The 14395-nt window shown below is 45.4% G+C and overlaps 4 protein-coding genes and 3 non-coding genes across 9 annotated transcripts; 4 read left to right on the forward strand and 3 right to left on the reverse strand.

Moving 5' to 3' along the window:
* Positions 1–56: 56 nt before the first annotated feature.
* asRNA:CR46135 (antisense RNA:CR46135) lies at positions 57–3085 on the reverse strand. The gene has a single exon (NR_133329.1).
* Atu (Another transcription unit) lies at positions 135–2716 on the forward strand. The gene is made up of 4 exons (NM_079516.3): positions 135–269; positions 337–400; positions 465–1251; positions 1352–2716. The coding sequence occupies exons 1-4, from the start codon at positions 239–241 to the stop codon at positions 2645–2647; spliced, it is 2178 nt and encodes a 725-aa protein (NP_524240.1). The 5' UTR covers positions 135–238; the 3' UTR covers positions 2648–2716.
* Positions 3086–3420: 335 nt separating the features above from the next.
* Spec2 lies at positions 3421–10902 on the reverse strand. The gene is made up of 3 exons (NM_169081.4): positions 10552–10902; positions 5256–5646; positions 3421–4426 (listed from the first exon to the last, which is right to left on the reverse strand). Exons 2-3 carry the CDS (start codon positions 5502–5504, stop codon positions 4418–4420), a joined length of 258 nt encoding a protein of 85 aa, NP_730968.1. The 5' UTR covers positions 5505–5646; positions 10552–10902; the 3' UTR covers positions 3421–4417.
* On the reverse strand, positions 8896–10902 carry Dph4 (Diphthamide biosynthesis 4). 2 transcript variants are annotated; one of them, NM_001104219.2, is made up of 2 exons: positions 10552–10902; positions 8896–9465 (listed from the first exon to the last, which is right to left on the reverse strand). In NM_001104219.2, the coding sequence occupies exon 2, from the start codon at positions 9463–9465 to the stop codon at positions 8914–8916; it is 552 nt and encodes a 183-aa protein (NP_001097689.1). In that variant the 5' UTR covers positions 10552–10902; the 3' UTR covers positions 8896–8913. The 2 variants fall into 2 exon arrangements, with proteins under 2 accessions (NP_001097689.1, NP_649559.1); NM_141302.3 differs by lacking the exon at positions 10552–10902 and adding an exon at positions 9525–9928.
* A 348-nt stretch (positions 10903–11250) lies between these two features.
* On the forward strand, positions 11251–12724 carry RpL13A (Ribosomal protein L13A). 2 transcript variants are annotated; one of them, NM_001275362.1, is made up of 3 exons: positions 11251–11297; positions 11667–11907; positions 12110–12724. In NM_001275362.1, the coding sequence occupies exons 1-3, from the start codon at positions 11277–11279 to the stop codon at positions 12151–12153; spliced, it is 306 nt and encodes a 101-aa protein (NP_001262291.1). In that variant the 5' UTR covers positions 11251–11276; the 3' UTR covers positions 12154–12724. The 2 variants fall into 2 exon arrangements, with proteins under 2 accessions (NP_001262291.1, NP_649560.1); NM_141303.3 differs by having other exon boundaries at positions 12291–12724.
* On the forward strand, positions 11955–12031 carry snoRNA:Me28S-U2134b. Its single transcript, NR_003887.1, has one exon. It is a non-coding gene; the product is annotated as a snoRNA:Me28S-U2134b (small nucleolar RNA).
* Positions 12144–12218, forward strand: snoRNA:Me28S-U2134a. Its single transcript, NR_003888.1, has one exon. It is a non-coding gene; the product is annotated as a snoRNA:Me28S-U2134a (small nucleolar RNA).
* Positions 12725–14395: the final 1671 nt, after the last annotated feature.

The following is a 14395-nucleotide window of genomic DNA, read 5'->3' on the forward strand; positions in this document are numbered from 1 at the left end:
TTTAAAGACAACAATTTTATTCGCCTTTGCGATTGGTAAAATAGTTGTTTACTTTTAATCGATAGACAAAAACAGTTATTGGGCTGCCATCTGGGGCGTCTATGCGAAGACCTCTTTGCGTATTTCAGTTATCGATTACTGTGACAGTGCCTAGACCTCCTAAACTCAACTTTATTGCCCGGCCGCGAATTGTCTTGATTGCAGATTTTCCGATTTTAAACAAAATTTACTTGGCATTATGGGCAGCCAAAACTCGGACGACGACAGTGGTGAGTGGCTAATGGCTAAGTCCAGGCCTGAGTAACTAATATTTACACTGTTCACATATGTATGTAGGTTCATCCGGTTCGAGTCGAAGTGGAAGCCGCAGTGTCACGCCGCAAGGAGGTAGTGCGCCCGGGTAACTATTTGATATTCAAACACGGCGGCGGGAGAGTGCTGATTACCTTCCCCTCGTTTTCCAGATCCCAACGCAGTCGCAGGTCGGGTAGTGGCAGCGATCGTTCCCGATCGGGCTCCAGGTCTTCCCGATCCCGGTCCGGCTCTGGGTCTCCGCGTAGTGCCAGGTCCGGGTCTGCAGAAAGCCGCCACTCGCAGCTGTCTGGCTCCGCTCGTAGTAAGAGATCAAGATCTGCTCACAGTCGCAGGTCGGGATCTGCGCGTAGCCGTAAATCTGGAACTCCGGAATCTCCACAAAGTCACAGATCAGGTTCGTTGCAAAGTCGCAAGTCAGGATCGCCTCAGAGTCGTAGATCTGGTTCTCCCCAAAGTCGCAAATCGGGATCTACTCACAGCCGCAGATCCGGTTCGGCCCACAGTCGCAGATCGGGATCCGCTCGGAGTCGCAAATCTGGTTCGGCACAAAGTGACCGCTCTGAGTCTCGATCGAGGTCTCATAGCGGTTCACTCAAGGGCAACGAGGAATCGCGGTCTAATTCGCCCAATCTGCAAATTGACGTAGAGCGTGCCAATTCCAAGAGCGGCAGTCGCAGCAGAAGTAGGAGCAGGAGTGGCAGTCGCACTTCCAGATCGCGTTCCAAGACGGGCACGCCGTCGCCCAATAGAAGTCGTAGTGGCAGCGCATCCGGCTCCGGCAGCGATGTGGGTGTGCCCAAGAAGAAGGCACGCAAGGCGAGTGGCTCCGATCAAGAGAAGAAAAAGAGCGGCAGCGATAGCGACATTGAGGAATCGCCCACCAAAGCTAAGAAGTCACGGCTGATCGACACTGATAGCGATTCCAATCAGGATGTGGTAAGGCACACCACTCTGAACTACTCAACTATATTGTTATTTATCTAGTTCTATAATTAAGGAAAAATTACCCTGATATATGTACATTTCAATTATGCAGGGAAAGAAAGCTCCGGCTGCAGCTGACATATTTGGAGATGCCGATGATATAAGTGACGATGAGGATGAGGCTGGACCAGCTGCCAGAAAATCCCCAGTGCGCTCCAAGAGCCGCAGTCAAAGCAAGTCCCACTCCCACAGTCGTTCTATGAGCCACTCGCGTTCCCGCTCCAGATCGCGATCCCGGGATAAAGTCGAGAGCCAAGTAGAATCGGCGCCCAAGGAGGATGAGCCTGAACCGCTTCCGGAGACCCGAATCGATGTGGAGATTCCGCGCATCTCTGCAGACCTGGGAAAAGAGCAGCACTTTATCAAGCTTCCCAACTTTTTGTCAGTGGTCACGCATCCGTTTGATCCGGAAACCTACGAAGACGAGATCGACGAAGAGGAGACAATGGACGAGGAGGGCAGACAGCGTATCAAGCTCAAAGTGAGCAACACTATCCGATGGCGAGAGTACATGAACAATAAGGGCGACATGGTGCGCGAGTCTAATGCGCGATTCGTGCGCTGGTCCGACGGCAGCATGTCCCTTCACCTGGGCAACGAGATCTTCGACGCCTACAGGCAGCCGCTGTTAGGTGACCACAATCATCTGTTCGTCCGCCAAGGAACGGGTCTGCAGGGCCAGTCGGTCTTCAGGACCAAGCTCACTTTCCGTCCTCATTCCACGGAGTCCTTTACGCACAAGAAGATGACCATGTCGCTGGCCGATCGATCCAGCAAGACCAGTGGCATTAAGATTCTTACGCAGGTGGGCAAGGATCCCACCACGGATAGGCCAACGCAGCTCAGGGAGGAGGAGGCCAAGCTGCGCCAGGCGATGCGCAATCAGCACAAGTCGCTGCCCAAGAAAAAGAAACCAGGCGCGGGCGAACCACTGATTGGAGGCGGCACTTCGTCTTACCAGCACGACGAAGGCAGCGACGATGAGAACGCCATCAGCCTGAGTGCCATCAAGAACCGGTATAAGAAGGGCTCTGGTGCCGGCCAGGCGGAGGTTAAGGCATCTACGATCTACTCGTCGGACGAAGACGAGGGCTCCGACTTCGAGGCGCGTCGCAGCAAGAAGGTGGACAAGGCCAAGGCCAGCAAGGCACTGCGCGACTCCGACAGCGAATCGGACGCCGGCAGCGCCAAGAGCGGCCACAGCAACAAGAGCGGCGGAGAAGGGGGCAGCGCTAGTGGTAGCGAAAACGAGGGCAGCCAGAAGAGCGGCGGCGGCAGCAGCAAGTCTGCCAGTGGAAGCGGCAGTGGCAGTGGTTCCGGCAGCGGATCGGGCAGTGACAACGATTAACAACGATTAAGCTAGTTCAAGTGCGTTCCTTGATTACACCAATAAAAGTAATTTTCAATTTTCACGCGCTGAATTCGACTTTGCTTAGTTAAGCATCTTGCAAATTTAGAATTACTCTATTATTTATTTATACAAAAAGGCCAAGTGACGACATATGAGGTTTGCGTACCCAAACTTCAGTCTTTTTATTACGAATTGTTGTAGGAGTCGTTTGGTGGATTATTTGGAAGGATTAGTTGCTAAATGGGAAATAAGCTGTTGTGCAGTTTTTTTGTTTTTTTTTTTGTTGTTTTGGGTCTCTTTTGCTATTTTGTCGGCGCTTCGATGTGACTGTAGAACCAGATAGTTTCGATTTCTGGGAAGTGATTAGAGACGGTTTCTGTAACGCTACTTAAATTAGATTTCATTCAATGTGGATGGATAAATCCAAAGAGCAGCAAATCTAAAAACAAAAAAGTACGTAAAATACGTACTATTTGGAAGTTATTTTAAAATTTTCTTTTCTCTTTATATAGTTTATAGCATTCGTTTAAATTTGATCAAAATATAGAGGTGTCTTTTAGTAAATTTTTCGCCATCACCAAGTAGCGACCTTCAAATATCCATTATTTATTGGCCGAAAGTCAGCAGCACCCAAATGGCCCATATTTGTTTGGTCGATAGGAGGAGCACTTAGCCCGCGCAATTAGCTGTCCGCTGAACCGCGATGGCGGGGGATATTTTCAAGTGGGCATTGGCCACTCATGTTAGCCATTTTTACACACGAGATGTTTGCGGGTTGTTGATTTTAAATATATATATATTTCCATAAATTATTGCTTAAATAAATTAGTCTATATGCTTAAAACCCAACGCATTCTAAACTCCTCACCTCGGTTATCTACAACGGCATTCGATTTCACAACTATATATTTTTGTTTCTTAAATCAGGGTTCTACAAAGGTACTCCATAGTCCATCTTAGGTGCATTGTCGCTGGCCCAGAAACAACATAATCCTCGAATCCTGACGTGCGTAGAATCTCCTCAGTACTCGCATATGAGATTTATATCAAAAACGATCTAAAACCGATTACTTTGTGTGTTGAAAATGATTGTGCGTCACTGTGCTGTGTATAAACGCTGTGTAAGTGCTATATTAGCTTTTGTAAATTATGATTCGCTAGTTCCACTGTTTCAGCCAAATACCATGGATCAGGTCAGGTCAGACTGGTTGTGATTATAAGGCAGTTTTCGTAAAAGCTCTAAAAACGATCTCGAAAATGGGGTTTTGGAAATGGTACTTATCATGGATAGGAACTGAACGGGTAGTTCGATTTTCGATTTCCTTCTTTCCTCATTAATTAGATCTAATAATGCTACCTAATCCTCAAACTGACTCTGTGTTTACATACATATATATGCCTGAAACTGGCTTAATTGTCGGTTGATTTTGTCGCTTGGCACTCTTTTGCGATTTTTCATTTAGCTAATACTCACAAAAGGCAAATCACCCAAAATCAAGTAGGTCCGCGGTTAAAAGCCGGAATGCATTCCGTTGTCGCGCAGTCTGGTTTTTTCTTATGTGGAACCTAATCTAAGCACCTCCTCGTGACTTCCAGCTTTGTGCGCCGCTCAGGCCTCCCACCCATTTTGGTCCTCCTCCTCGCCCGATAGCACGAATCGTAAAAGGTATGTCTGCTGCTCCTCTCCTTTGCCGTCATCCTCCTCTGTGGAAAATTGCACGAAATGCACTTGATAGCGGGGATGTTGCCAGGTGATGGGGGCTTCCATCAGCAGGCCTGTGAATAAAGAGCAAAACCGAAAGAAAAATGAGTCGAGGACGGCTTGTTAACCATTTAAGCGACGCACCAGACCGTGGCCAGTGCACAGTGCTCAACAGCTCCGTTGTCTCAATTAACCAAAGCTCTATATGAATGGCAGTTATGGGCGGGACAGTGGGGTTAGGCAGGAGCGGCCTTATCAGCCCACGGGGTGCAGAAAACGGCTTTCAGCTTGTATATGCATGTATGCCATTGGGGGCGGCAAATGGGGTAGACTAATTGAATTTGGCAAAAGTGGGGTGTGTGTTACTCGCAGCTCAATAGGAAGCTCAAGCGCTGGGATGTGGGTTAAGCCCCTAATAAATGGAACTCGTCTTTCAATGGACAACTGAAAGTTTGCAACTGAAAATGGATAACATATTGAATTCCCTACAGCTTACATATATTTGTGATTTATTAATCAAAAAGAATATGTGGTATATATGCCATTGGACTCTCTTTGTTCGTTTCACTTGAGCCAATATGGCAAACAACCAACATTTGAGCATTGACTCTCGAGTTCTATAATCCATGAAGGTGCTAAATGTCCGAAAGGTTCTTGGATGGCGTCCATTGAATCACGTCGTGATTTGCACATTAAGAGGACCGCAAAGCGGGGCGTCCCACCAAACAGATGACTCAACTAAGAAAAAGAGCTCTGCTTACAGTGAGCCTTCTTTAAGAAGAACCTTTGCTACATGTAGAAGTTAAGTCAGGCAACTATGGAGTTGTATAGGGAAGGCATTCTGCCTGAGAAAATGCTATCCTGCAGTGGCGACCAATCGGCTGGCTGGTTAAGTCAACTCACATGTAGCGAGTGTATCGAGTTGGTCTCGTAGCCGCCTTTGCTCTGCATCTGGGTGGAGATCGCGTTGAGGCGGTTGGCCGACAGCTCCACGTCCGCGGATCCGATGTGGCCCGTGTGGACGAAGTTGGTGGGATTGCCGATCATGGACCGGTCGATGCGCAGGCGTTGGTGTGGGCGGCGGGAGGGCGAGCGCTGCTGCTGGAAGCAGCACGAAAACCACTGCAGCCAGATCTCGCCGGTGCTGGCCATCTTCCCCTTGCTCCTGGCTCGCTGGCTGGCGCTGGACGGGGACTCAGTCTTCTGGTATTGCGGGCGATCAATCGTGAGGCAGCTGCTCCCCGACAGGTTGGCTGTGCACGTAGAGTTGTGTAGCGTGGGCTATGCACCTCGGCTCCTAAAACGATCAAATGGTAATTGAGCATAAGATGTATAACTTCATTTGCAAACCAAAGAGACATGAGATGATAGTGCACCTAGTCGTATCAGTGGATATGGACCAAAAAATAAGCCATACAACTGTTGTATTATAGTAATAAATATTGCACTACTCCCAAAACCAATTGGGAATAGGAATATGTGTATTCAGTTCCAGCCCAGAAGCGCAGCTATGGACCCAGAACCATTTGCGTTGCTCCAGAAAACCAGTGGCGTACAGAGATATGCGATTCATTCTGCTGGCATGCTCCTCCGACTGGTGTGGGAGGACTATCCCCATCTGCATGCTGCTTGTCTGCTCTACTTGCTGCCCCACTTGTTACCTGGCTTTTCACTCGGCTACACAATACAGAGACACAGCTACACACTCCGATGGAAATACAGATTCGAATACGGATACGGATACAGACACAGAATCATATTCAGGTGCGGCCACCTTTGCAAACTCGCAGAACAGAAACAAAACCACAGAATTATAAGGCCCGAGGCGTTGCCCGGGAAGTCGCGGAGTTGCGAAAGAAATACAGCTTAGAAGCTACAAAAAATCAACAATTAATTGGCACTTTTGTGTAATTAAGATTGAGAGAAAGACACACAAAAGACACTGATGAAAGAAGCGGCAAGAAGACGGAAGACGGGATTTCGAAGCTATGCATCACTCACGATCTTCGTGGTCTGCTAGCTCAACTAGTTCTGATTCTGGGGAATAGCCTGTTTGTTTCTGCGACTGGGTACGTTTCAATTGAACAGCTATCCCCAATTCAACTAAACAAATACCCATAGTTATATGGCCGCGAAGTATCCATGTCTCAGCTGTTCTGGACGCCACAAAAGCCGAAACCAAATACGGAGCAACTGTTTTCGTTTATCAAAAATAAATGGGTATGCGTCACTTAAGTTTAAACGACTGCATTTGGTGTTATTATTACATTGTATTGAACTTTCCAGGAAGAGATTTGAAATTTGAACAGATGCAAATTTAACCTTGAACTTAACATATCCTTAAATGTTCTATCTGCTTCTGCTTATGTGGCTACGACAGACATATTCCGCGCGATTTTCGAAACTTCTTGGGCTTTCTACGCGTATTGCGCAGTCTCTTTCTTCTGGCCACTGGGCAATTAAAGCTGCTCAAGCGTCTTTAATGCGGAGTGAAACCAAAATGAAAGTGCCAGGCGGCAGGGCAGCGATGTGGAGTTGTCGGAACACGCTGATGGTGGCGATGGCGACGGTTGGCGACTTGACGACTTGGGGATGGAGATGGAGCTGGAGCTCAAGCGCGGCCCGGCTTATTGTAGCCAACATATCTGCACTTTCCGAGAGCGAACGTTAACGTTATTATCTCAAATCGCGCTGCGACGCGTGTCACACAACAGAAGCGTTACACAGAAAGAAATCAGTTCGAACTTGAACCCAAAAGAAATATGGTTAAAGTCAATCTAAACATAAAGTCACATGTTAAATACTACAGCCTTGTAAATATAGTTAGATTGATTGCAAGATAAACTTTTCTTTAAGACACATTAAGCCACATTTATTAATATTCATAATAATAGGTCAAATTATGTTTCTTTAATGGTATATACTATACCCCGTATTTTCCCACTGCGTGCCAACAACTTGGTCACAAAGACAGCGACGCAGGAATACGAATAATTGACGGAATGAGGGCCAAATGCGCTAAAGCGTTTAAATTTTCTGTGTCAAAAGGTTATTAAAGTAGTGAGAGATAAAGATATATGCACCGACAGAAAATACCATGATGAAGACGTCACAACAATGGCCATGCACTTAGATTTAAGATCTTTCTCTTTACTCATCTTAACGCAGTTAAAAAATGAGTTTAGTTAAGCACACATCATCGTTCGAACATCATTTGGAAACAAACAACGGATTTCCCCCAGTGTATCATCACACAAATATAACTGTTTGCATTCGAAAGGTACGCACGTCTTCCCTTCCTCCGCCTGTTGTCCACTCATTTAGCCCGAACTCTATCTGGGGCTGGAAATCAAGTGTTTATCAGCCCGTCTGCCGGTTGATGTATGTATGTAAATATTCGTAGCGTTTATGCGCTGACTAGCATATAGACACACACTCACTATGGACAGAAATGTGCACGTTTAGAAATCGAAAGCTAGACAAGCGTTTATTAACCATCGAGATCGAGTGACGTACTTATCCGGTGGCCAAAGATCTTCCCAATGCGGATTGATACAAACCAAACACAACAAACATCCCCGACGGACTCGGTGTTCGTATTCGCCATGCCATGTCTACTGCAAATCACTTTGCAATAATCATAAACGAATGGATTCGCGGCGCGTATAAGTATTTTGTTTTTTTTTTTATTTGGGCCTTTACAGTGCTGACATCATCTCGCCGACGTCGCTGCGATCGGGCGGGGTTATTGAATCTTAACAAAAAGTGGAAAATGGGCGAACTCGAGTAATTATAATTACATTTAAGGAGCTTAAGCCCTGTTGTTTCTGTCTCAAAAAAAAAAAAGAAACTTTGCGCACACAGACGATTTCAAGTGATTTCAATTTGCTATCCCAATGGAAATCGATGGAGCCACGTTTCCCTTAAATGGAATTCAACTACATTCAATCTAATCTAATAAATTTATATAAAACTAAATTCCAGTCAAAGAATGTGAATACACTTGAACACCAACCACATTTTTAGATCATTAAAAAATATAAATAGATGGATAAATATTTCAGCAATAAATTCAGTCATAAATACAAACCTCGAATTCAAAATTAAGAAACCCCTCTGCCATAATCGGAGTTTAACGAAACTTGACCCAAAAACTCCCCCGGACAAATAAACGGCACACTGCTCGTAATTTGCCAAATCCCCGGCGATTCACACGAGCCAAAGCCATCGAGTCTCTTGCCTCTTGTCTTCCCGCACAACGGAAATGAATCGTATGCAAAGTGAGTGAGTGCCGGGAGTGGGAACCCAAATCGAAATGATGTACCGCCATCGGGTTACATCACTTTTGGGCACAACAGGCGACAAAGAAGAGGGGCTGGGCTCGGTCGAATGCACGACGCCGATGTCGATGACAACATGCTTTGCATATGAAGAGGGAGCCCGGGGTTCAAGAAACCAATAAACGGAGTGTAAAGTTAATTTCCAAAGAGCTCTTAATCGAATAGTTTAAAGCAAAAGCATTGTGCTGGGCAGCAGTTCCATTGTTTCCCTCGCTTCTTCTTTATTTACAACTTGCGGCTTGTTTCACAATAATCACTAAAGAGCACTCGTTGCACTCCACAATCACTTCGGGTGACTCATCATCGTCTGCGGGTCCATCGAACAGATACTGACCGCCGCATCGGCAGTCGTACGCGTAGCTCCACATTGTCGCCGGCCCTTTGTTCGCCTCGGATTCTGATTCTGATTCAGATGCTTGGCAGGGAGGTGGAGCTGAAGGTGCCGGTGCCTCGTCGTCATCTTCTTCGATTTCCACTTGGATCCGCTGCATTTCACTCAACACAACGGTGGCGTAGATGTTGCTATGCGCCCGGAATTTCGACTGCAGCAGTTCGGCGTCGTAGTGCTTGCGCCTAATGGGATCTTTCAGCGTGTTCCACGCCGCGTTTATCGCATTGAAGTCACTGTTCTGGGCCTCCGATCCCGGATTTGGGTCATCGAGCTGTCGCAATTTGTCGGGATGACATTGTAGTATCAATTGTTTGTAGCTGCACTTGATCTCATCGAAACTGGCCGTGGATGGCACATTCAAGAGTTCATAGAAGTCGGGCATCTGGAAAAGGGATATTCGTGAAGTATTTGTATTGAAATCATAAAAATCTTTGTACTTACGTTAAGTCTAAAGGGTCAACTATCACATATCACATAGCATATGATTTATAAGATGTCATCCCACTTTAACACTTTATTTGCAATTAATTTTTAAAAACCAGACACATTTTCACTATTTAGCATGTTTATATTTTATGTAGTAGTACAAAAGAGCTTTGATCAACATGTGTATCACTAATTAAGCCAAGTTATATTAAAGTTAATCTCGTAACTGGTTTTTGTGAGACTCACTTATCTGAATACTAAGTTTATGCAACTGATAATAAAAATCTTGAATGTCGTCTTCGATTTTATTTAAAAACAAATTAATTAAAACAAATTTGCAATTTGTTTATTCTTGATTCTCCGTACAAAAAAAATGTGCAATTAAAGAGCAGGGCGTTTACCAACACTAAGGTTCTAATGTCCATAAAACAGCTGTTTCTTGTTTACATGGAACGCGACGCTCTGTTGAATAAACAGTTAATTTAATCAATATGAAAACGGCACCCCTATTTACGCACACAGTCACACTCATACACATACAGACACACATGCCGCTTTTGTTACTGGAAAAACGGAAATGTCCCCAGGAAAGGAGTGTTTTTGTGTAGAGCGTGTATTTTATTCTTGTGTTGCTAGGTGGCGATAAACATAAATGTCCCCACAAATGGAAAATGCATCGCATGTCCGCCGGTCAAAATTTTCTACCCCGTCCGTAGATGCCGATCCCCAATCCTCAATAGCCATAAAAGAGAAAAGTCGGACATATTGTCAAAAGTCAGGCCCCAATTGCACTTGGAGAGCCGAAAACAAGGTCAACAAACTGGTTAGCAGCAGCAGTCAAAAAAAAAAGAAAAAAAACAGCCATATTAACTCGAACAGCGAATGTGCCATCGCTTACGCTGACCCAATTTCGAAATTAGCGAAAAAGGAAAGGGACAAACAACTTGCCCCGGTACAGGAACTCCGCGCTAATTAATTAATGGCAGAACATCAAACAAGGGCATCTAATTTAGAACGCCGCTCGCTGCAACTCGGAACTTGCCTTATAAGGTGAGACGGCTTTCCTGCTCCCAGATCACGTGTGGAAATCTCTTGTTGCTCCGTCGATTTGTTTATTAAGTGAGAACACCGTTGTTTTGTGGGGGTGGCAGGGTGGGAGCGGTAGGCACGACCCACTCGCTTTCAGAACTTTTTCAGTCTCTTCCTCTCAGCACTTTTTTCGAACGCCGAAGCACACGCCTTGCACTCGCCCGCAAATAGCAAATGTCGTCATGTGAAGCTGTATTCCGTCAGCACTTAACTCGCGTCTTCTATCTACTGCCTCTCTTTCGTTTAAAAAGCGCGTTTAGCGTTTGCGGCAGACGAAACTGTTTAAACTTTAAAACTTTCTAGCGATGGCAGCAAGCGTCGAATCAACGAGTATCGATTTTCGAGACTTATCGATATAAGGCGATGCATCGATGTATCTGACTAATAGCCATTGGCAAACACTCTTATGACACAATGAAATGAAGAAGGTTCAATTTTAGTCAGAACATATTGCAACATATTGCAGTTACCACAGGTATATCTTTACTATTTAATTGTTAGTAAAACGGAAAAGTATGGAAAGGTGACGACGTCAGCTAGGAGTGTGTCTCGGCTAACTAACAATGTGACCGTATACAAACATCAATCCGAACTAGTTCCGGCCGCCAAAGCGACCCTGCGCAGCGATGGTCGAACTGTCAACGCAACTTCCGCCTTCTTTCCGTGCGGTTCGTAAAAATGACTGGTTTAACGAACAGGGTAAGTGCCGAAAAAAGGCAAATAAAGCGGTGCGAGCCTTAAGCAAATGTGTGCAATTCTTTGCGCGCAATAATGGCCAGCAGTGTGAGAGCTAAAATGAGCAACCAGGCGCGTGAAAGTGCTGTTCTGAGTGTTCGAAAGGGCGTCGCGCCTTACACGTGCCGAAAAACTGGGCATCTGTGCAAGTCTTAAGTGAGCTGGTTGCCCTAAGGCTAAGAAACAGTGCAATCAATTGGATGCTGCTGGAAAACAACGTGTCTCGGGATAAGAGGCCGCCACACACATTTGTTTATGCGCTTGCGGGCAAACCTAACCTAACAGTGCTCGAGTTGTTTTCGTATTAAACTTGAATTTCCCTTTCAATTTCAGACCGTTGTTATTGATGGTCGCGGCCATTTGCTCGGTCGCCTGGCCTCCGTGGTGGCCAAGTACCTGTTGCAGGGCGGCAAGGTGGCCGTGGTCCGCTGCGAGGAGCTGAACCTCTCGGGACACTTCTACAGGAACAAGATCAAGTTCCTGGCCTACCTGCGCAAGCGGTGCAACGTGAACCCAGCCCGTGGTCCATTCCACTTCCGTGCCCCCTCTCGCATCTTCTACAAGGCAGTCCGAGGTAAGTAACCCTTCGCCACTCGAAGGAGTGCAGTTGAGTTGAGGCGCAGTTCCATGATGTTTTCAAACTCTATTACCTACATTATTTGAACGAGAAACCGTGTAAACAAAACATAACTGAGAGGTGTTGCCTGCCACAGCTGCTGCTGCTCTTTAAGACACCCAATAGTTCTCGCTCTAATCCCTCTTTTCTTCTCTTTTAGGTAAGCAATTCAAACTGTTTGGGAAGCTGATCCACGCGACATGATGAACATTACATTCTTACCTACATTATTTGAACTAGAAACCTGTAACCAACTCTCAACTGATGCATTCATCTAGCCAAAGCTCGCGCCACAATTGTGAATCCCTGACTCACCGGCTATTTTCTCCATCCCATTCTAGGCATGATCCCACACAAGACCAAGCGTGGCCAGGCCGCCCTCGCCCGTCTACGTGTGTTCGACGGCATCCCATCGCCCTACGACAAGCGTCGCCGCGTCGTCGTGCCCATCGCTATGCGTGTGCTGACCCTGCGCTCCGACCGCAAGTACTGCCAGGTGGGTCGCCTGTCGCACGAGGTCGGCTGGCACTACCAGGACGTGATCAAGAGCCTGGAGCGCAAGCGCAAGGCCAAGCTCCGTGTCACCCTCAAGCACAACCGCGAGCTGAAGAAGCTGACGGTCAAGGCGCGCGAGAACATCGCGAAGGCCGCCGAGCCCTTCAACAAAATCATCAAATCCTACGGCTACGAGGTTTAAGGACAACAACAAGGGCAGAATTACATACGTTCAGATGCGTAGAAGTTTTTTAAAAGAGAATAAAACAACATCTAGTTTAAAAAACAAATTCGTCTTTGAGGGTCTCCTATTTGTTTGCACACAGTAGTGATTAGCCATCGTGGATGGACTTTTTCTTATTGCAGTTCAAATGACTTCACCTTGTCCTATTCTTTTATGTTTTGAATCTTGATATGCTTATCAGATTCTAGTATACCCTACAATTTAATGTTATTACGTTTGCAAACAGGAATTTGATCTTTATTAGGGAAAATTGTAGCGATAAAATACAACTACATATCTAAAGTAGCTTTCGTAATATCAGCGAGTTGGAACACTGATACCTATGTTTTAGCTGTCTTTCCAGATCATTCGAAAGATTTAGTATGTCATCATAGCTGGGCTCTTTCATATTTTCAAATGATTTGAAGAATTCCTTTTCGGATTCCGCTGTTTCCTTGCTAATGCTGTTTTTAGCTTTGCTCAAACCGACCATGATTTCATTGTGGATAGCTTGTATTCCTTCGAATACTTTAAGCATTTTAAGCGTGTTTACCATGACGACATTATCCTTGACGATCTCCTCGTAGGAAGTCGCGTTTCGAACTATTGCGTTCGCTTGCGTTGGGTCCATTTCCATGTACTTGCGGTCCGAGGATGAGTTGCGCTGCCTTTCAATTTCCTCTCGAAGCTCGCTGGCGACGTGCTTCTCCGCGTTGGACAGAACTCCATGTTAGCGCCCCAGAGAAGCGTGAAGAGTAGCATTCTAAATGCCTCGAAGAAACCCAGAAATTGGCACAGGACCTCCTTGTCCGCACCCGGCAAGTTGGTGATCGGCGGCAGCGGTGTGGTCGTTATCCAATACCCACTGTTCCAGTAGGTCGGTGGAGAGGTCTCTACGGACTCATCGGAATCATCTGGCTTTGCCTCGTTCAAAGTGGGAGCCCCTGAATCCGCTGGGGCGCCACAGGTGTAGCTCTGAAATAAAAAAAATGTTTCAGGATATTACCAAAAAAGCTACAGCTGCAATTAAAAGCGAATGCATTTCGCTCAGTGGAAAGTCTCACTGTGCTGCTCGTTGTTCTGGCCTTCGTTTTTATAGGAAAATATGCAGTGAAAAACGACTTCATATCAGAATGCAACCATATCCACAGTTCTAAAATTTGAAAAACGGGAAAGTTTAGATAATGGAAAAAACCATGGCATCTCATTATTGTACTTATTGTATATCTCAAATAAAACACAAAGCTCTTAAAAGAAAGGAGAAAGTCTTGATATCTTAATAAACTATTGCGGGTTTATGCGGGTTATGTTATTTACGAAGATAAGAGTATCGTTGAGTTTATTAGGAAAACAGTTGTAATAAGGGTTCGGAAAACTTTTTAAATTTTATTATTATTATTATTATTAAATTTAAAGGTAGGCACAAACCAATTTCATATTTCAATCTTAATTTCAATACGTGAATATTAAATACTTAAGCTGTTAATACATACCGTATCATTTTAAATGAAAATTTGATTTTTAAACAAAACTATAAAATAAATATGCAGTGTCGATCCCAGTGACTAATCAAATTCCTCCAAAATCGTTTTCAACTTCTTCCAAACGATATTCTCCAGGAGTTTTCTTTCGGAGTTAACCCAACATAGGACCACATTGTATTCGATGTGGCAATGCCCCCGAAGTGAAGATCCGTTCAGTCGTGTCGTTCGGCTGAAAGCCCTATTT

Source organism: Drosophila melanogaster, chromosome 3R, assembly GCF_000001215.4.
Source record: "Drosophila melanogaster chromosome 3R".
In the NCBI taxonomy this organism is placed as follows: Eukaryota; Metazoa; Arthropoda; class Insecta; order Diptera; family Drosophilidae; genus Drosophila; species Drosophila melanogaster.

Coding starts and splice junctions, on each gene's coding strand:
- Spec2 (NM_169081.4), bottom strand. CDS start 5,504: ATGGCCAGCACCGGCGAGATCTGGCTGCAGTGGTTTTCGTGCTGCTTC.
- Dph4 (NM_001104219.2), bottom strand. CDS start 9,465: ATGCCCGACTTCTATGAACTCTTGAATGTGCCATCCACGGCCAGTTTC.
- RpL13A (NM_141303.3), top strand. CDS start 11,277: ATGACTGGTTTAACGAACAGG. Junction 11,298..11,666: donor TGACTGGTTTAACGAACAGG/GTAAGTGCCGAA, acceptor TTTCAATTTCAG/ACCGTTGTTATTGATGGTCG. Junction 11,908..12,290: donor CTTCTACAAGGCAGTCCGAG/GTAAGTAACCCT, acceptor ATCCCATTCTAG/GCATGATCCCACACAAGACC.
- Atu (NM_079516.3), top strand. CDS start 239: ATGGGCAGCCAAAACTCGGACGACGACAGTG. Junction 270..336: donor AAACTCGGACGACGACAGTG/GTGAGTGGCTAA, acceptor ATATGTATGTAG/GTTCATCCGGTTCGAGTCGA. Junction 401..464: donor CAAGGAGGTAGTGCGCCCGG/GTAACTATTTGA, acceptor CTCGTTTTCCAG/ATCCCAACGCAGTCGCAGGT.